This window comes from Urocitellus parryii, chromosome 13, assembly GCF_045843805.1.
Source record: "Urocitellus parryii isolate mUroPar1 chromosome 13, mUroPar1.hap1, whole genome shotgun sequence".
Taxonomy (NCBI): Eukaryota; Metazoa; Chordata; class Mammalia; order Rodentia; family Sciuridae; genus Urocitellus; species Urocitellus parryii.
The window spans coordinates 64,386,108-64,407,280 of record NC_135543.1 but is presented as its reverse complement, the minus strand read 5'-3'; the positions used below and the strand labels follow the sequence as shown (position 1 = coordinate 64,407,280).

Here is a 21,173-nt window from a genome sequence, read left to right as displayed (position 1 = left end):
CCAGGACAGCAGTGCTGTCGAAAACTCCTAGCCTCACTGAGCCCTCCAGACCACCGCTCACTCCCACTGGCTCGCTCTCCTCCTCTGTTCAGCTTAGATTCATTTTGTAATCATTCTTTTACAAACAGCCTTCAGCTTTCTTGACTCTCCCCTCTCACTCTAACCCCTGGTAAGACCTGGCCATCTCTCTGTTCTGTGCCTGCAACAGAGCAACTGGAGCTCGTTGGACAAAATCTGCAGGAATGGATGGATGGTTGTACAAACTCACTCTCAAATGGGGACTCACATCACCCAGGAATTCCAGTCCAGCTAAGCTTGATTTCCTGTTCTGTAATTTATTTGATAACTTTGTTCCCTCTGAATATGGCTTTAATTGCAGATTCACTGAGAAAATCCATCATGTCTGTGTCCATGATGGTCCCTTCTTTTTCAGTGCCTCTCCAAGGCCAGCTGTGGCCACTGGTCTGGACACTGCCTCTCCAGGGTGTCATTCCTGTCCTCACCTCTCTGCAAGGTCCATTCCCCATGAGTCTTCTCCCTCAACATACCCCACGTAGTTCAATTATCTTCCAACTTCAAAACACCTCACCCTGGTCCCCATGGTACCCTCCGGCTACTGCGCCTTTCCATATCCAAACACAAAGAGCTGTCCAGGGCCTGCTGGCTCCCTGCTAGCACCCCTCACCCTGGCATCCACCCACGGATTCTCTCGGACTGCCCGTGCCAAGTGGCAAAGAGCTCTGTTGGCAGCTACCAAGGGCACTTTCTGCTCCACCCCAGGCTGCAGCATAAGATGAAGTGAACGCTCCCTACTTCAAACCCCCGGGGCCTCAGGCCCTGCACTGCCTCTGCCCCAGCCCACGCTGCTGCTGTTGCTCCAGGAGGACAGGCCGCTCCACGCTGTCGGGGCTTCCCCTCCTTCCCATCTCTGCTCCCCGGCTGCTCGCACAGTGCTGTGGGTCCAAAACCATTTACAATCTATATGCTCCTGATGCCCAGATTTACAACTCAAACCCCAAACCCCAGAGTGGCATATTCACTGCCTGTGTGCATTTCCATAGAATATCAAACTTCATATGAGTGAAAAAGAACTGATTTTTTGTTTTTCACTCCAAACTTGTTTCTCTCCCAGTTTTTCTCACTCAGAAAATCTACTCTGTGGCTTTAGACAGGAAGTTAGGGGCAATCCTGATTTCTTTTCTCCCCAAGTCAGTCCATCACCAAAGGGAACTATCCATTTGGCTCTATTGCCATGGCAACCACTTTGGTGCATTCATTAGTGTGGCTCCTTATCGTCCCCATCCTTCCCACTGTCTCCCCACATCCACTTCCCCCTCCCACACCGAAGCTGAAGCCACCCTTTAAACACATGGAGCAGGCCCCACTCTTCTTCCACAGGTCTCCAATGCATCGCAACAAAGTCCGAGTCCTTCCCACAGGCTCCAGCCCTGCCTGTCTCATCCTCATCTCATGGGCTGTTAGCTTTATTTTTCAGGAGTCTGACACTGTCCCTGAACACCCAGCTGCTCTCAGGGATACTCCTAATCAGGTTCTGGGCCTGGTCATCTGTCAGGTTTCAGTGCAAACTCCACCTGTATGGAGAGGTCTTCCTGCCTGCTCACTACAGAGCAGCGTCCACCCTGCCATGCATCTCAGTTCCCCGGTCAAGGCAGTCCATTTCTTTCCTATAACACCACTTTATAACGACTCACTTATGTGCTTTTTTACTTTTTAAACCCTTAAGGTTCAACGTCAACTCCTTTCCTACCACATTGTGAGCTCTATGCCTGTCTTTCCCTCTGTATGTTCAGCACATAGCACAATGCCTGGTCATGTATTAGGTGCCCAATAAATAGATGATGAATGAATGAAAAAGTGTACTTAAGAGCTCATGTTTTTATATACAATGATTTCATTTTTAAAAAACCAATTTAGGGATTAGCCCTTTAAAACATCTAAAATATTTGAAGTTTATTTTTTAAAGTATGCAAATTCAGATTTTTCTGAAACATTTATGTCAAGTATGGTTATAATTTAATTTGTATATTTTATTAAGGATCCATATTTCTTTTGATAATTGTTGCTAAAGTTCCATGTTATCACATGTGACATACCTGCGGATTCCTTTTGGTGTTTCCCCAATTATGAAGGTCTTCTGGTCTGTACGATAGACTTTTTTCTTCTTCTGACTTACAGGGTGTGAAACGCACAGGGGAGAGGAAAGGGGTCCTTCACTCGGTGGCTGGTCTGTCCTTGTGTGTGTCACTGTAGCTGGGTTCGCTTTTTCTTCATATGTCTGGAAAAAGGGAAGGAACGAAAGGTTGGTTTGGGACAAAGAAGGAAGATGTATTATTTTCCCCCAATATGCTCTTTTTAATGAAGTACACATTCTCCATCTGAAATTATTGTCAGAAGATGTCAATCTAGACCTTTAAAAAGATGAAATGGGGAAAATACAACTATTTCTATTGCTGAGACTGGACATACTGATACACATGTTGAGAGCTACTGTCCCAAATAAAGGTACCAATTAATGACTATATAAATGATGGAATAAAAATGGGTACTCTTAAAATCTTTAAGTTCAGTACATTTGAGTGGTGATTTTTCTCAAAATTATTGAGTAGTCTTTGTTACTTAATTTTACAAAGTAGCCAAACTTATAAAAAGGAACAATTTCATGTGATGAATAAATCATTTTCATCAATCCTAGTTTTCAAACTCTGCTGGATTGCAAGAATATCTAGTGATTTCAAGAGGCTACTACAGTTTGTAAACTATAGATAGAATCAAACATTTTAGACTATGGGCTGCTTGTTAAATGTAAATTGTTAGCAAGAGTAGGTTAAAAAATAATTTTAAACAGTATGGTTCCAGTTTCCTTGACAATTGTGAATAGGTGGAAAGCCCCGTTCCATTCCCCAAAGAGAAATACTGGATACAGTTCCACAACAATTACAAAAATAAAATTATATTTGAGCTCAAAAAATAAGAAAGTTTCTAGGTGTGAACAACAAAGAAGTGACACAGTGGTGAGTGAGAGCTGACACTAAGCAACTCACAGGGCAGAACCTCATCCACAGGTACAAAGGGCAGAGGGAAGATGGAAATGATTCAACTCCCTGCATTAAAAAATGAATAAACAAACAAAAAACACAGGAGGTATGAGAAGAATATCTGATTTTCAAAGGAAAGCCTAAACTAGGACACAGCATAGACACAAGCCACCTTTTTCCTCTAGACAGAGTTATTGCAGAAAAAAAATGAAATGCCCAGCTGATGCCATTGTGGAGTCTGATTTTGCACCACCTGGGTAATATGGAAAACCCAATCTGAAAACCAACATAAAAAAGATTGGCTAAGAACCAGGGAAAACTACAGATCTAAATGAGGGTGACTACAAAAACATACCATAGAAAGACTTCCATAATCCAGAGAATGGTTATGATTCCAATGAGGGTAAAAAGAGTTAGGATAAAAATTATAAAGAACATATGAAACCCAACACCATGAACATTGTCAGATGCAACAAAGATGAGAGCTCATACCTGAGGAATTGTAAATAAAGCAATGTGAATGAGACTTTAAATTTTCACCAGGTCTAGAAAGATAAAAGAAGGAATAGAATCCACTAGCAAGAATGAGGCATTGTATAGACAGATTTGGGAAAGAACTAAATGCAAACTTAAAAAAAAGAGAGAGAGAAAGAAATATAGTTCTGAAATAAAAAATAGAAAGAGACTCAATACATTGGATAAATAGTAGAATAAACATCCTTATAATAGTTGCCTAACTGGAAAAATAAAATTACTCAGAATGCAATATAGGAATTTAAAAGGAAGAAAAGGAGGGAAATTAAGAGTCAGAAGACATACAAAACTTCTAAAATGATAGAAGGAAAGACCAGAGAAAATGGAAGAGATTATGTTAATGAGATAATAGTTGAAAATTAAAGAAGGCATGAATCTTCAAACTGAGAAAAGAAAGAGAATCCCTATTGGCAAAAATTAAAATAGTCTGTATTTTGGTGGATTACATTTAGAGGGAATATCTTAAAAATTCCCATAGAGAAAAATCAAGGTATCTGCACAGAAGTGACAAACTAACATCAGATTCTTCATTAATATTCCCATGGCCAGATGATAATGGGATAATACCTTTAACATGCAGATAGAAAAAACTGTCAACTTGGAATTCTATACCTAGTTAAACTATCATTTTCAAGCATACAAAGACCACCAGAGTTTAATCGACACAGATTCTTGCTAATGATATAATTATTATTATTTCTTTTGGTAGGGTTTCTATTGGATTGAAGTGGTACACATTCAAAGAATATAGAAAGGAAATGTTTTTTAATTCCTCAAGTATTCACTAAATACTCACTATGTTTCTGCCACCATGCTATGAATTTGAGCTATAGAGATGTGAGTATATTTACATCCACAAGAAGGTCCTACCCTTAAGGGGTTTAAATGTTCAGCCTATTTTAAAAAAATATGTGGCATATTTAGCTTTTTTCTTTTAGACATTTACCTGTTTAACTTATATTCAAGTTCATTTTATTGACCAAAAGACAAAACATGGTATGTTCTTTAGTAGCAATCCATTTCTAATGAAAATAAATTGACATCTTTACAAGTTTTGTGACTCAGATGGATAAACACAAAATGACAGCTGACCAGCTTGAACCAGGGCTTTGCAGTAATCAGTAGTATTAAAGATACTTTCCTTAAAGACTTAATTTTTTTTGCAAAATTGTACCTTAAAACATTATTAATAAAGAGAAAAAAATGTAGAATCATTAAGAATAAGTTTAAAAGAGATTTGATGCATTATTTCCATCAAAAATCAGATGAACATTTAAAGTTTCTAAAGGTGGATAACCTTAGATGATCCCCAGAAATAACTTTCCATTATTTTAAGAAGAGATGGAACACTTATCTGAAAGTAAAGCGAGTTAGCAGAAAGAGAAGGCTAACAGGAACACTCCCTTCCTCATATCCTGTAAATTCCTGGGGCCTTGGAGAAATCATGCCAGGCAATGGCAATTCTCGATTATTTACATGATCACACTGGATATTGCTGACTATGGCAGCAGTACAAAGTTCACATTTTGTACAAACATGTTTTTTTTTCAATCACTTTTATAAATTCGTCAGAAAAATTCAGGCTTTGCAACCACAACTATCAGACAAGTGGATCTTTACATTTTGCCAAGTATTCCATTTCAAAACCCAATTCTTACAACCAATAATAAAAAGGTAAAATTATTTTTCTATTAAATGGGCTCAGTATCCTAACTTTTGTGTTTTAAAAATCTATCTAGTTTCAGATTTCCATTTGGTAAGAGACTTTAATCAGGTTGTGAAGCACAATCTGGAATTTACCTGGGTTCTGTTAGCTCTTAGGAATGCAGTGGCTGCCTAGGTTGACGTGGGATGGCAGCTCCAAGGGAGAACACATAACACACTGTGCGCTAGGAAGGGTGTGTCAGTTTCCTGTTGCTGCCATAACAATTCACCACAAAATTATTGACTTTAAATGATATAAACTCATTATCTTAAGTTTCTATAGGTCACTGAGTCTGATGTGGGTCTCACTGGGCTAAAATCAAGGTGCTGGCAAGGCTGTGATCCTTTTTGGATGTTTAGGGGAAAATCCATTTCCTTGCTCTTCTAGCTCTCAGATGCTGTCCACAATCTTTGTTTTGTGGTCCTCTTCAAAAGCCAGCAATTCTTCTCTAACACTTTCTCCATGGTCATATCACCCTCTGACCTCAGCTAGGAAAGGTTCTCTGCTTTGAACAGCTAACGGATTAGACGGGGCCCATCCAGATAATCCAGGATCAAAGGATCCTGGTCATCTGATTAGCACCCTTAACTGCATCCATGCAAAGAAGCTATCTCAAGGCCACTGATTTAACCTTAATTGCATCTATGACTTTAACTCCCTTTTGTCAGGTAAAGAAACATATTAACTGGTTCCAGGAATTACTTCATGAGCATATGTGGGGAGGGCGTTATTCTGCTTCCAATTGTGGGGGGAATATGGACTCTTAACCTGGGTTTCAAGGTTATGCAGATGGGTGTCAGTGATTTCAGAAGGGGTGTCTATGAATCTTGAAGCTGTACAACCACACTTTTCAGACACAAGAGTCTGTGACTGCTTTAAGTGGCAACACTGTTTATGTAATTTTCAAGAAGTCTTATTTTTCTTTGAAAAACAATACCTGTTTGAATTTATAAGCATTTTGGTGTTCTTGTTAGAAAAGTAAAATTTTCCTGCCTTACAGTAAGAGTACAGTCGATCTTTTACAACAGTCTACACGAGGAAAATATGCCACAGTGCAGCCACTGTTGCAGCGACAGCCGGCATCTCTTCTGCACTGTGAAGTACAAGGTCTGTGGCCAGACCAAGAGATTCTAGATTGTGTGGCTAGATTCAAAATTTGTTCATTCCCACTTAGGTGGCAGCTATAAAATCCAGATGTGGAAAGACCACCGTGCAGCAGCGACAGTAATGAAGACCCAAGGAAGGAGGAGCACAGTAAAACGAGGCGGAGCAGGAACTGAAAAGGCACAAGTCCTTCTTAATGTTAGGACAGAGGATGAAGCTCCTTGTGCTGCTCAAGAAAGCAAAATAACATCACCCCTTTTTCCTCCGGGGGACAGAGTGGCCGGCAACTAGAGTGCTGTGTGTACTGCATGGAGAATGTTGTATTACAACAGGAAGGAAGAAAGCAAAACTCCCAGTTTCTGTGAAAGCTCCCAACTGCCCCTAACTTTTCTAAAAAGGATTCTTCAAAAGTATCTACCAAGAATTAAAGGTACTAAACTCTGTGATTCTGATTATGGTTATGATAATAAAACAAGGAAAAATTATGAAGACGAGAGCTCTGTGCAGCCAGATACAGTGGTGAGCACCTGTGTGACTCAGGACTCTGAGACAGAGGATGATAGGTTCAAGGCCAGCTTCACCTAGGCCACTTAGCAAGACCCTGTCTCAAAATACAAAATACAAAAGGGCTGGGATGTGGCTCAGTGGTAAAGTGCCACTGGATTCAATCTCCAGTATCAAATACTTTGTGCAGTATTTGTATAGTAGAAGTATTTCTGCTAATACTCTATTTTAGAAGGTGTTACACTATTAAAGCATAATTTATCACTTAGTAATTGCTATGTTCATGATAAGCTCCACAAATTATTAGACTTTGTTTGGTACTTCCCCTATAGTATTTATATTAAAAAAATCAAATTCTATTTTTGGAATATATATCAAAACTAAAATCTATTAAGAAATGTAAGAAATGCAGTAACTACTCTTAGATAATATAAACAGAGTTAAAAAATCCATTTGATGATAAAAACTAATTGAACAAAAAATGGGGCTGCTTGTGAAGTTGAATTTATTGCCAAATGTTGAACTAATATTCTAACTTCTGAGTAGTAACACCTTCCCTTCTTTAGATATACACATTCTAAGATGGAGCAGTCAGGCAGAACTGAAAGAGGAGGGAGAAGCCCTTTCCCCTTTAGACCACAGCTAAATAAGTTAAAAAGGTAAAAGGAAGGCTAAGGCTAGTTATATAGATACTAATCTCACTTATACAGTCAAAACTTTAAACACAAAATGTTATCCTTATAAAAATAATTATTAAAAATAAAATTTAGCATATAAAATTATCTAATCCAACTAAAACATTAAAATATTATTTCTAGAAATGGTAATTGTTCTAATACAGTCTGGCCAAAATAGTCTCTTCACTTAGCCATGATTAAATGTTTAACTTGAAATGGATCATTTGGCTGGGTGTGGGCGCACACATCTGTAATCCCAGCTATTTTGGAGGCTGAGGCAGGAGAAACTCAGGTTTGAGGCCAGCCTCAGCAAAACCCTGTCTCAAAGTAAAAAATTAAAAGGGCAGGCTGGGGATGTGGCTCAAGTGGTAGCGTGACCGCCTAGCATGCGTGAGGCACTGGGTTCAATTCTCAGCACCACATAAAAATAAAATGGAGATACTATGTTCACCTAAAACTAAAAAATAAATATTAAAAAAAAAAGGCAAAGGGCTGGGATATAGCTCAATGGTAGAGTGCCCGTTGGTATGATTCCTAAAAAAAGGCTCATTTCAAAGACTTAATATCTGCTTTGACATAATTTTGATAAAGTTATCAAATCATAGTTGATTTTTTCTGATATACTTATAAAATGTTTAAAAGTATAAATATTACTGTTTGCGTATAATCTGTTAAAGAATAGCTTTACTATTTTAAATTATAAAAGACATACATTAGGATTACAATAAATATAAGGTCACTTTTGCAGGGAAAAATGCTAGAGATGTGTTCATTGTGTACCTCCCCTTCCCTCTAATATCTCAGGATTTTAAAAAATGTTTTATTTTACTTTATATATCATATGACCAGTTGACTCTTAGACATTGTACATAGTCTACAAACTTGAAACTCCAGGTGATCCAACTCAATCTTTCCACAGTTAAAAGAAGGAAATGGGAGGGGGACCCCACAAATAAAATCTCCAAAACAAAACTTGGGGAAAAAAAAAAAAAGAATCCACACTAGGCATAATAAGGATCCCTAATTTTGCATAGCTTACCTCTGGCTGTGAAGCTTTCGGTTCACACTGGATATTGCAGGAAAGTTCCCTTCCTCAGGTAGCCCAGTGGGATACAACATTCAAATAACCTTTGATATTGAATACTCTTTCTTATTCCTTTAAACCAGAAGTGCACTCTCTGCAATTCAAAAGTAGACCTAAGTCAAATTGCCTTACTTTCAATAAAACAATAGCTATTTATTGGAAGTCTCAACTAAAGAAGTTACAGATTTTCAATATGAAAGTGAAAAAAATAAAAACTGACTTTTAAAAAAAACTGCAGATGGCAACTCTTGATGTCATTGTCCTTAAAAAAAAAAAAAAAAGGAAGACTTCCATCCTCACAGCCAAATGACTTGCATTAGCATTTTTCTTTTTACTCCATTACATAAGGAATCTATATTTACATAGTAGGAAACCAAAATAGTTCAGAGAAAGTTTAAGGAAATGAAGAACCTCTTTCTGTTTATATTCATTGAAGTAAACACTAATTCAGGAAGTAAAGACCTGCGAGGGCACCTGGGTAGAAATGGTAAGGAAATGAGCATAGTCCATGGGGATGAAATGGGCAGACTGTAAAGGAATTAGGAGGTCCCAGCTCTGGCCCTCTTCAAGGCCTGACGTGTTCTGGTTCTAGGTCACTGAAGTGTCTGCCAGTTGCCTTGCTCTTGAGACCAGCACAGACCTTGAAAACACAAAGGTCTCCTCCACTACCTCTGGCCACACCCTCACCTAAGCCAGATCACTTCATCTGCCAAGAAGCCTAGAAAATCCAGTCCTCTTTGATTTTCCTTCTTCATTAAACCTTGAACAGTAAAGTTGAAGGCAGCAATGCTTTTGTTTAACATGTGTTCAAACAAAAGATTAAAAAAGAAATCTCTCTTTGGTTAAGGGCGAATATGTGAATACATAAAAAGTCATAAATTTGCTTATCTTTGCAAAGTCGGGAATCAACAGTACTACAAAAACACAGAGCAAGAAAATTCATTCAAATGACCTATGAGAGTCTAACAGGACAAGCACTTTGAAGGATCTTTGTACAAGTGTGAAAATCCTCAGTCATCTAAGGTGCCTGCCTGTGACTGGGACGCAGCTTTCCATAGTTGTCAAAAACCCAAGGCAGTATTGAGCCACCCTGTATCTTGCCCACTCACTCTCTGGGAGGAAAGCTGACTGATTAGAGGACAACCACAAGCATACAGTGAAGTCAAATTTTCTGCATGGTTTTACAAATGACATTCCAATCTGAAAACACCTGGATTCAAATCAAAAACCTGCTTTGGGAGGAGCCTTCACTGGGGAATGGTCAGGTATTTGATACATCTCAGTGTCACCTCTCAGAACACAAACACTAGCATGGAACCTGCTCAGGTCAGTATTAACACTTATGAATCAGAACACTCCCACACACGCGCTGCCTTCGGAGTCTGTTCACAGTGCCCTGTGCAGGTCATGGCTCCTGGCTGTCCAGGGCTCGTGCCTTCAGGCCAGTCTTGTCACTGGTTACCAAACACATGAGCACTCTCATTCCTGGTTCCAAATTTCCTCAAACTTGCCTTCTCCCCAGCATCTGCCTCACCCAAGCCTGAAGACCCAGCTTCATGAGACTTCTCCTGCATATTTTCCTTGCATTTTCCTTCCAATTTCTCATATGACAGCTTTATTTTATTCGTGGAATCTGCCTGAAGACTCTATGTAATCACATATATCACACCAAACCTAGCAACCAATGATGCTACTGCAGGTCCAAGATCCTAATTTTACCCACCAAGGGAATAATACAACAAGTCAAAGGGGTCGCTCTGAATGGGAAGCTCCAGTGCGGCTGTATACTATCTCAGCTGTTTGTGTCTCATCTATTCAACTCGGTCATTTGCTCTCCTGACCCAGAGAGCAGCCACACCAAGCCCTGAGTTACAGACTCTTCAGGCTCTCAACAAACTCGCATGAATAGCACAACTAAAGAAAATTAATTTTTAGAAGATATTTACCAAAATATTTTTATGAAAGAAATAAAACGCTCTTGTCTCTGAGGCATTTGTTATTTTCCCTGTATCAGATTAGCCCTGCATATAGAATGAAACACTGGGACATGGTCTTCCAACACATTTTAAAGCATTTAATGCTGAGTAGTCGGTCATAAGAACTGTTTACAAATTAAAATTTGATTCTTTATGGTAACTTGCCTACAAGATAACTGATACCTCTAAAATAAAACATCAGCTTACCAACAAACTTGCTGTAGAAGCAGCAACAGTTGATTAAATTACATTATAGGGAATATTATAAAAAAATTTTTAAAAATGGCACAAATTTTACTTAGACATATTTATCCTACCCAGTGCTGACGCTCTGCACAAGATTAATGCATATATTAATAAATTAGGGTAATTCCTCACATCTCTATAGAATCTCTTTGAGAAGGCTCCCCTTGGTAGCCACTGGAAAGTCAATTGAAATCGGTAAGTTTAACTGGTTACTTAGGTATCATTTTAGGTTCTGGGAATAAAAAGACAGACTAAGATTCAGGTTCTAACAAAAAAAAGACTACTGTCCAACCAGATAAATGGTGGCAGACACTGTTGATGGCCTCCCCAAAGGCACCGCCTCCCTCTGTTGTCTGGCAGAAGCTACGATTCTTACAAGTGCACTCAGGGAAGGTGGGCTGCTCTCTCAATTCTAGGGCGATAAGGCACATACGAGCTGAGTCAATCATAGTTTTTCAGAAAGAGTTTCCTTCTCAACAAAAAGAAAGATACAAGAGGAATCACACTTTCCTGTCCTTTGGACACATTTATTCGAGAAAACTAGTTGTTCAGTTGTGGTAGTGATCTGGTAACATGAGACTAAAGGAATAAAAGTTAACTTATTCAGGACAGTGGGACAGAAAATGATAAGAGTCCAAATCTGTATGATATCACTGGGCCATAGCACCAACCCTGAAAATGCCTCCTATCAGACATGCTGTTACATGAATTTGTTCAGTGACCTATGCTGTCACCTACTTTTAGATGGTTATTCTATTCTTTATAGCTTAAAGTATTTTGCCGATATACATACAGTGTTGCATTATACAACATCCTAAGTGCTACAGCAGCCACATATGCACATACACAAAGAATAGGAAGAAATTTATGTTGCTTTGGAGAAGACTTGGGGGACAGCTGTCACAGAGGACAAGGGTAGGAATTCAACAAGCAGCCACAGGTGAAAAGGAATTTTTAGCAAAATAATCACAGAAGCGAAGGTGTGGGGTAAAGTGAGCTTGGAGAGTAGCTCCTGAGCTGCAGACTGTCCAGGAAGAGCCTGTTCATCTTGTATCCTGGATCCAGGCACAGTGCCTCATACACAATTAGCACCAATAATCCTGAGGAAGTGAGTGTCTTCAGGGAAGCCAGAGAAGAGGGCAAGGGCCAGATTAAAACAGGCCATATATGTCATGGGAAGGACACAATAAGACACTCCACATAACTTGGAAGACAAAAAATTAAGCCACACAGTGCCTCTTTAGATTTATTGCTAGATGATGGTGCATGGGTAGGGACGTCTTTCTGACACCATTCCCCAGGTCCTTCCTTCTTGACTGGTTTCCTATATGAGCACCCATGGCCAAGAAATGACTCATAACGAATGAAGATGAAGAATACCAGCATTTATGCTGTGCAAACAACACTAATACTTCTACATTATCTGTCAGTTTACCCATTTGAATTGTGTGGCTGAGTGGAGGAGCAGTTGTGGGGACCTGCCTTATGTTGTACTTTCATGCAATTATCAGGAATTATCAAGAACAAATGCTTTCTGAACCTCCACTCAGTGGTGTCCTTGCCACGTGGTGGTATTCACTGAAGCGTAAGCTGTAGTCCTATAACATAACTTGAAGGAAACGAGTACACACAAGGTACCCATTTCAACGATGATGACTGGCACAGAGAATGGTGCTAAAAACGCTTGGAAGAGAGTGACCCTAAAGACTGACTTATGGAAGAAATGGAACTTGAACTGGGTCCATCTGGAGTAGAGGATCAGACAGTACCTGATGCGGTTGGAGGCAGAGGCAGAGCAAATCAAATGAAGACCAGGAATGCCACTCAAACCTGAGAATACTTTTGTGTCTAGGAAAAAATGAAGTGTTCTCCTCTGTTCTCACCATAGTCAACACAGAAGACTTGGGATACTAGAGTGAGGACTTCTCCCACCAGCAAGGAGGGAGCCAATTTTGCAGCAGTTGACACCAGTTGTGTGTCCTCTAGTTTAATTCTGACACTATATACCTGGAGAGTCAGGTGGATACCTAGAGAGTGTCAGAATCCACAGGTAGAGGATTCAGTTGGACTCTCCCCACTTCTAGTGCCAATTGCAAGCCCCAGTTTGTTTTACTTGTTTTTGACCAACTGGCCATGTATTGGGGATATCATGACCCCTTCTTGGGTCCAGAAGATTTCCAGGAAAACTATGAAAGTTGATCATGGAAAAGATGATTTAAACCACTTAAAAACTCTCAGAACATAGTGGCAGAGTTTACTATACCCAGACAACAAATGAAAACCTAAATCTGTTTTAAAAAAGTATTTATTCAGCAAGTAGTAATTCATGTAACACATCATTTTAAGTTAGTGAAGATGAATCAAGAGATAGCCTACTATTTCAAAGCTCAGGATTTATTAGAAAAGAAGATATGTACTTACATACTATAATAAAAATCTGAAGGTCATACTTTAGAATAAGAACGAGATGTATAAAGTATACTACTGGGCAAAAGTACTACTGTGCAAAGCAGAGCTCAGGAGAAAAGGTAGCTTGATTCTGATGAGGGAGGAAATGGGGCAGATTTTGAGGAAGGCACGAAACATCTGAAGTAGATCTTGAAGGATTTGGAGATTTGGGAGATTATAAATGTAAAAATGAAGATAATTCCTGTTAAAAAAATTTTTTAAAGGCACAGGTGTATCAGGGTTCTCAGGAGGAATACAACCAAAAGGATACATATATCTATATAGATGTATATAAGAGGGGATTTATTAGATTGGCTCACATGATCAGATGCTAACTAGTCCTACCATGGCCTTTTGTGGGCTGGAGAGCCAGGCAATCCAGTAGCTGCTCAGTCCCAAAGCTGGAAACTTCCTAATAAGAGGGACCAATGATGCAGCCCCAGTTCAAAGCTGAAGGCCTGAAAGCCCCCTGGAGAGCTGCTGGTGTGAATCTGTGTTCAAAGGATCAAGAATTTGGAATTTGATGACCACAGGTGACAACAGCAGCAAAAAATGTACCCACTCAAGAAGGGTCAAGCAAGTGTGCCTATGAGCCCCGCACTTCTTCTGCCTTTTCTTTCTACCCAGGGCCCCCGTGGGTGGGAGGTACCACTTGTGTTCAGGGCAGGTCTTCCCCACTCAGGGGACTGACTCACATGCCAGTCATCTCTGGAGACAGCTTCACAGACACACCTAGAAGTGTCCTTACCAATTTTTCTTGTCTCTCAATTCAGGCAAGTTGACAACCAAGATTAACTATCATAATAAAAGGAAAAGGTGAAAAATCATGCCGTTGGCAATGTACCTTTGGTGAAGTAGATATTACCAACAATTTCACTGTATTTCTTGAGTCCACAGATAGAGTTTAACTATCTAAGAAATAGTTAAACTTTTTCAAAAGGGAAGGATGCATTCAATCTACTAGGTTTTATTTTATTTTCGTCTAACTGCTAAAGTAAAGAAAATTCTTCACAGACTAGTTATCTTAGAAACTTAAAAGCTTGATATGTCATACTGGGAAAGTAAATCTGAAGTCTCCAAATAGAGATCCAGGGAACTGAGATAAAAGGATAAGACAGAAGACTAAAAAGATGACAAGGGTTGCCATTGCCAAGTCCTGTGGCCTGAGGGAGCCATTTAGCCTTTGATTTTTATTTTATTTTAAAAAATATCTTTATTTATTTATTTTTATGTGGTGCTGAGGATCAAATCCAGTGCCTCACATGTTCGAGGCAGGCGCTCTATCACTGAGCTACAGCCCCAGCCCCTAGTCTTTGATTTTAAACGTAAATAAAATAAGATGCTTGGGTTAAATAGTCTCCAGGAATCCTTCAGATTCTGAAATGCTGTGTTTCCCTAACCTTACAACGTTGCTTTACTCATCTTATAAATTCAGAACTTCTGTGTGTGGAGGCGGGGCTCTCAGATGGCAAGGCAGTAGGTGTTCCCCTAAGTGGCCATGTCCAATGGATACCACGGTTTTCACAGAGGGATAAAGTACAATTTGAAAAGGTTGCTAAGTGCTTAACATTCTTTAAGTCACTAGGTGGACTTAATCACAGTTCAATGAGGCCTTATATCTCTAAACTTTATATTGTTCATCTACCCAAAGAAATAGCATTTTGTTAAACTATTTAGAATCTTCCCATTATTCTAAACAAAGAAATTGTTCTGAGAAGCTAATTTATCTTCTGCATAATCAGCATAAAAACCAGCTAGAAGTTAGAAACATACAACTTCCTAATAAGCAAAGATTATTTTCGTCAATCTAGTTCATTTTTAACTTAGTTTATAATTCCTTTAAATACATAGTTTTCCACAGAATTCTTCACAGGAAGCCACCCATGGTCCAAGGCAAGTCCTTCTTGTATAAAATTATAGAGAACTGGACTAGATATCTTTCAAGATATCTTAAAACAGTCTATTATTGGTATTATCAGCAACAAAAACATGGACAGGTCATTGTACGCAGACTATCACAGTAGGGATGTCATCATCCTTGCTGAAAAGCAACAATCATTGAGATAATGGAAATCTGTACTATATTATGAATAATACAAGGAGTTGAATGTGTTTTGCACTCAGCAGCTCAACAGTGACAGCATCCATGAACCTTGGGGGGAAGGCAGGCACAGTTTCTCCCAGCCTCCAGCTAGGAGGGGCACAGGTACACACACTCACTGGCAACACGGGGTTCTCCTTCCCCTGGCTCAGTAACAGGTATTCTTCACTTAATTAATATGCCATCTTCTGAAACAGAACACCATCTCTGAGCCATCCTAGTTTTAAGGTCAGCAACACAAAAGACTTTTTCATGCCAATACCAGTCACATCATTTCCTGCATATAATGCAACAATCTTAAAACACTTAATCTCCACTAAAATTATTATTAGAAGAAAAACTTTCTGATACAAAGACCATAAAATTAATATCTAGCTAGAGACAGAAAAAATGAGACTGTGAGAAATCGCACCCAGTAAGAATTCATTCTGTCACATGCTGGAGCCATAAACCTTCCTTACCGAACTGCTTCATAAACCAGTCACTTGTGAACAATTACTTTAAACCATCATGCCATTCATTACACTGAAAGCCAGGATAATGGAATGCTCTGTCTCCCCAAAGCCTGCGAGTTGTAAACAGCCCATCCCTTCTTGCTGACTCCAAAAGCTGTATAGACATACTGCACCCAAATCCACCATAGCTCACAGAAATCCTCATGTTAGGTAATCTACAAAATGCCAATCTAATACAAATACAAGAAAGAGAAGTTCTTACTAACACAACACTTTGTATTTACAGTATTCTGAACAGTGCTTAAACCTGCACCGGTTATAGAAAGGCACTCCCCCCACGCTGCCTCCACCCCAGACCGACAGCTCGCTTATTCTCTCATTTACACCACACTGCAATAACATAAAGAAGGGTTTGCTATTAATCCAGGTTTTACTACAAAGCCACCCATTATTTCTCTGTCAAACACTGGCAAGAGTGCCAAGTGTCTGTCATCCAATTCAGGGGATTAAGTCTTCTTTTATAGTCTGATACTTGTACCAATTTATAAAAATACAGATATAGTTTCTTGGAGTTGGTCACAGTCTATATTTTGGCTTGGATTCAGGCAGCAGAGGTTGACTATGACAGCTGGCAGGAAACTGAGGGCAGAATACATCCTCCCCCTTCAGTCACCACATCTCAGTTGCCATAGCGATTAATCCGTAATTGAATGCTGTCTTTGTACATTTCTTTTCAGAAAACTTTAAGTAAACTTAAGTTGAAAACATGCAGTTGATTGAAAAAAGGAGGCACCACATCACAAACAGGTATAGTTGAGTTTTGTGACATACTTCCGTATGTCAAAAGAACAAATTAACTCTAATCAAAGTATTAGCAGTTCCTTCAAATACTTAAAACATTTCTTTTTGGTCTGAGCTTAAAGCTAAGAGCACAGGGTTTCCCTCCAGTCATCGTATCTTTTAAAATGAGCAGTTCTCAAAAACCCAAGTATTATTTAAGGCAAAATATATTTTTATTTTGCATGTTATTTTGCATTGTCCACACTATCAAATAACAAAGGTATGATTAGAAATTTATTTTAGGAGAAATAGGTTTTAGTTTAGGACATCTATAAAATATTCTACAAGTTGAAATCATAATAGTATAAGTTATAGAAAACATGGAAAAGATAATGTATCTCCGGCCTTTCCTAACTAAGTAGGTGAATTTGAAAAGTAGGTTCATAGTTTTTATCATTTTGATTATCAATAATTACATGGAAAAGAGTGAGAGCTCTGGAAGACCACAGGGTTTACCTAGCACTGTGGTGGCAGAGTCTTTTTCCGGCAGGTTTCCACCTAGTATACATATTCCTCTGCAACTTAGTGAAAGGCTCAGACTTGACTACAGCATTGCTCAGAAAGCGCAATACCAGCATATGATGGCCACTGTTGTTCATCTGTTGGCCTCATCTAAATATATAGGATTTGATTTGTTTTCTCAGAAAGTGAGGCAGCACCTCTGAATCTGGCTATGGACACAAACATGCACCCGCACATGCCTACAAGCACACATCTTTTCAAACACAAGTAAAGTTCTTTAATAAAACTTTGATGACAGACATGAAGTACTCAGAAGAATTCTCAGTAATCAAAAAGATTCTGGATTTGAGCCCTAGATGAAAGATATTACACTGTAGGTGGAAGGTCTACAGTCCTTTGGAGACTTGAGAAGCAAAGGTTTGTAGGTGTGTGCTAATATATGACTGGATCTCTTTTGTTCTTGCTTCATTTCCTTTCTCCTTTCTTTATAGCATCTTCCTCCCCATAACTATTTTTAAAATTTTAGATTCAATTATTACCACCCATCTGCAAAGTCCTTCAGTGAGTGACATAAACATCTCCAACCCAAGTCAGTGATGTGTCAGTGATTCCTCCCCTATGAGTGTTGAAGTAATATTGCCTGGATATGATGAAATCAGTGACTGGGAACGCCTTTTTTCTCAGAAATTCTGTGAGATGACTGAAATGCTGGAATGGAATTTTACTGTTTCAAGTGCTGACTTAAAGAAGTCAACCACCGAATGAGTGTTTATGTGGACTATTCTTGGCCTGCGAACAATGGATTAAACCTCCTACTTAGTGGCTTTAAAACTTCACTGAATGTTTCACATTCACCATGACTTCAACGTTAAACAACACATTTCTTTAAATTCCCGGAAAAAGATCTACTAAGTTGGGGTATGTGTGATGAGGGGATACCTGGACTCGGAAGGGAGGCTACAAAGCCCCATGGGTAGATATTCAATTTGCTTGTCACAAATGTTCCTCACTCTGCAAATCACTTTTAAGGGCCAAGATTTCTGCTGATATTGTTCTGTCCCCCTCAAAAATGTTGAGATTGAAAAGTGTTAGAGGCAATGTGTATTAAGGAGGTTCCAAAGGGACTGTTTATTGTTTCTAGATCTAGGGTCTGCATTTTAGGGAGAATTATATGCCTATAAATTTCTTCTCTAAGAAATATTTAGATAAGCTAATGACCAACGCCTAGAAAATTATTTCATTAACATTTACTCTACAGGGATTGCCAAATCATCTGACTTTTCACATTACAATTTGTTTGGGAAAAGGGCATGTTTGAAAAAGAAAAATACCCTAATCAAAAGTAAACTCTGAAGATTCTGATATACTCTACATCTTAAAAAAACAAATTTCTGGAGAGCCTAATACATTTTTGTATTAAAATATAAAATAATTATTGTATTAAATATTTGTATTAAAATATAAAATAAAATATAAAAGTGTTCAACATTTCCTACAAGGTAGTCACATTGTAGAAATGCTGTCTGTAAGTGTTGTCTGTAGATCAAATGAGAATCTCAAGCAGCCCACTCAGGTCATGAATGCTTTCATGAGCTGTATTCTGGCAATGGATCTCTCTATTACTCTGAAATATGCTAAAAGACACAGCCTTTCCAATTCCATTATTACATTTATTTTAAGGCTATTGTAAGATAACCAACTCTTCCCTAGATCCTTTAGTGGTTTCCATTTAAAACCTCAGGTGACAAGTTCCCTTCAAATTAAATGCTAGGAAAAACTTTGCTCTTGCTAGAAAATTTGTTATATTTTTCCCCCTTAAGGACAAGGATCAGGGGCTGGGGATGTGGCTCAAGCGGTAGCGCGCTCGCCTGGCATGCATGCAGCTGGGGTTTGATCCTCAGCACCACATACAAACAAAGATCTTGTGTCCGCCGAAAACTACAAAATAAATAATAAAATTCTCTCTCTCTCTCTCTTAAAAAAAAAAAAAAAAAAAAAAGAACAAGGATCAGTGTTTCTCAGCAGGGTGTTATGGTGTTTGGGGCAGCACAGTTCTTTGCATATGGGATTGCTCTGCACCCACCGCCCACCCTACCCAGGACAGCTATTAGTATCTCTGGCCTGCTGACACGATTGCCAGGTGGGGCATGTAGTCACCATGACCACCCAAACTGCCCACACACATTTCCAACTGAGTAATCACTAAAGAGCCAATTTGCTTCCTTTGTTTTGTCTATAAGAAAACTTAAATTTGTCATGTTAATAAAATATCTGGGTAGAATATTCTGGCCATATCGGTATCTCAACTTATTCTGAGGTTTGAACTTTCAGTTTAGTTTATATTTTCTCTGGTGTTGAATTTCACTTTATATTCTGTTTTTATTGTTAAGACAATTCAAATCCTTTGTTGAGCCAGATGTGGTACAAATAAAAGAAGAGAGCTTGAAGTTTCAGAGGGATATTCTCCTGCAACACCAAAAAAACCAAATAACCCAATCAATAAATGAACTAAGGAACTGAACAGACACATCACAGAAGAAATACAATCAATCAACAAATATATGAAAAATGTTCAACATTTCTAGCAATTAGAGAAATGCAAATCAAAAAAGTAGATGTGTAACCGATGTGAATCTGCAATATGTATATGGGGTAAAAATGGGAGTTCATAATCTGCTTGAATCAAATGTATGAAATATGATATGTCAAGAGCTTTGTAATGTTTTGAACAACTAATAATAAAAAAAAGTTAAAAAAAAAAAAACCAAAACTACTCTAAGATTTCATCTCACTCCAACCAGAATGGCAATTATCAAGAATACAAGCAACAATAATGTTGGTGAGGATGTGGGGGAAAAATATATACTCATAAGTTGCTGGTGGGATTGCAAATTCGTGCAACCATTCTGGAAAGCAGTATGGCGATTCCTTAGAAAACTTGAAATGGAACCAATATTTGACCCAGTTATCCCACTCCTTGGTTTATACCCAAAGGACTTAAAATCAGCATACTACAGTAATGATGCCACATCAATGTTTATAGCAGCTCAACTCACAATATCTGAGCTATGAAACCAACCTAGGTGCCCTTCAACAGATGAATGGATAAAAAAAATGTGGTATATATACACAATGGAATATTACTCAGTTTGAAAGAAGAATGAAACGATGGCATTTGCAGATAAATGGATAGAGCTGATGCTAAGCGAAATAAGCCAATCCCCAAAAAACCAAAGGCCTAATGTTTTCCCTGATATGAAGATACTAATTCACAACAAGGGGGTGGCTAGGGAAGAATGGAGGTACTTTGGATTAGGCAGAGGGGAGTGAATGGAGGGGAGGTGGTATGGGGGCAGGAAGAAGGATAGTAGAATGAGTCAGACATTATTACCCTATGTACACATATGATAACATGACTGGTATGATTCTATATCATGTGCAACCAGAAGAATGAGAAGTTATACTTTTATGTAAGATGTGTCAAAATGCATTCTACTGTCATGTATAACTAATTAGAACAAAAAAGTAATACTAAGTTAAAATATCACTGTTATATATAGTATGTACTCTTTACTCTCACTCATAAAGTAATAGTAAAACTGCATCTTAGACACTTAACTGTCAGAAATTAATAAGTAATAATACACCAAAGAAACATAATATTTTAAAAACCTTTGGTAAAAGTGACTATGAATAAACAAAAAATACCACATTTACATAATTATTTATTTCCATACAATGGCAATGCCAAGTAGAAAGAGCCTGTAGAAAGTATTTATTACTTTTAACATTATAAAAATCCTTTTGCTAAAAACAAATTCTACATGAAGTTACCTTTTTATGAGTGTCTTAATTTTACATGAAAAATTTTTGAGGAAATCTAATCATATACATTTTTTTTTTTTTTTTTGGTGGTGGTGCTGGGGATTGAACCTTGGGCCTTGTGCATATGAGGCAAGCACTCTACCCACTGAGCTACAT

At 38.5% G+C, this 21,173-nt stretch overlaps 1 protein-coding gene across 2 annotated transcripts in view; it reads right to left on the bottom strand.

Moving 5' to 3' along the window:
- Nucleotides 1-21,173, bottom strand: part of Ercc6l2 (ERCC excision repair 6 like 2) — a 113,898-nt gene that overhangs the window by 8,747 nt on the left and 83,978 nt on the right. Inside the window, exon 18 of one of the 2 annotated variants that reach the window (XM_026401976.2) lies at nt 2,115-2,296. In XM_026401976.2, coding sequence (XP_026257761.2) covers nt 2,115-2,296 — 182 coding nt within the window. Of the gene's footprint in view, nt 1-2,114; nt 2,297-18,723; nt 19,659-21,173 lie in introns of those variants that run through there. The other variant, XM_077792403.1, reaches the window with a different exon arrangement.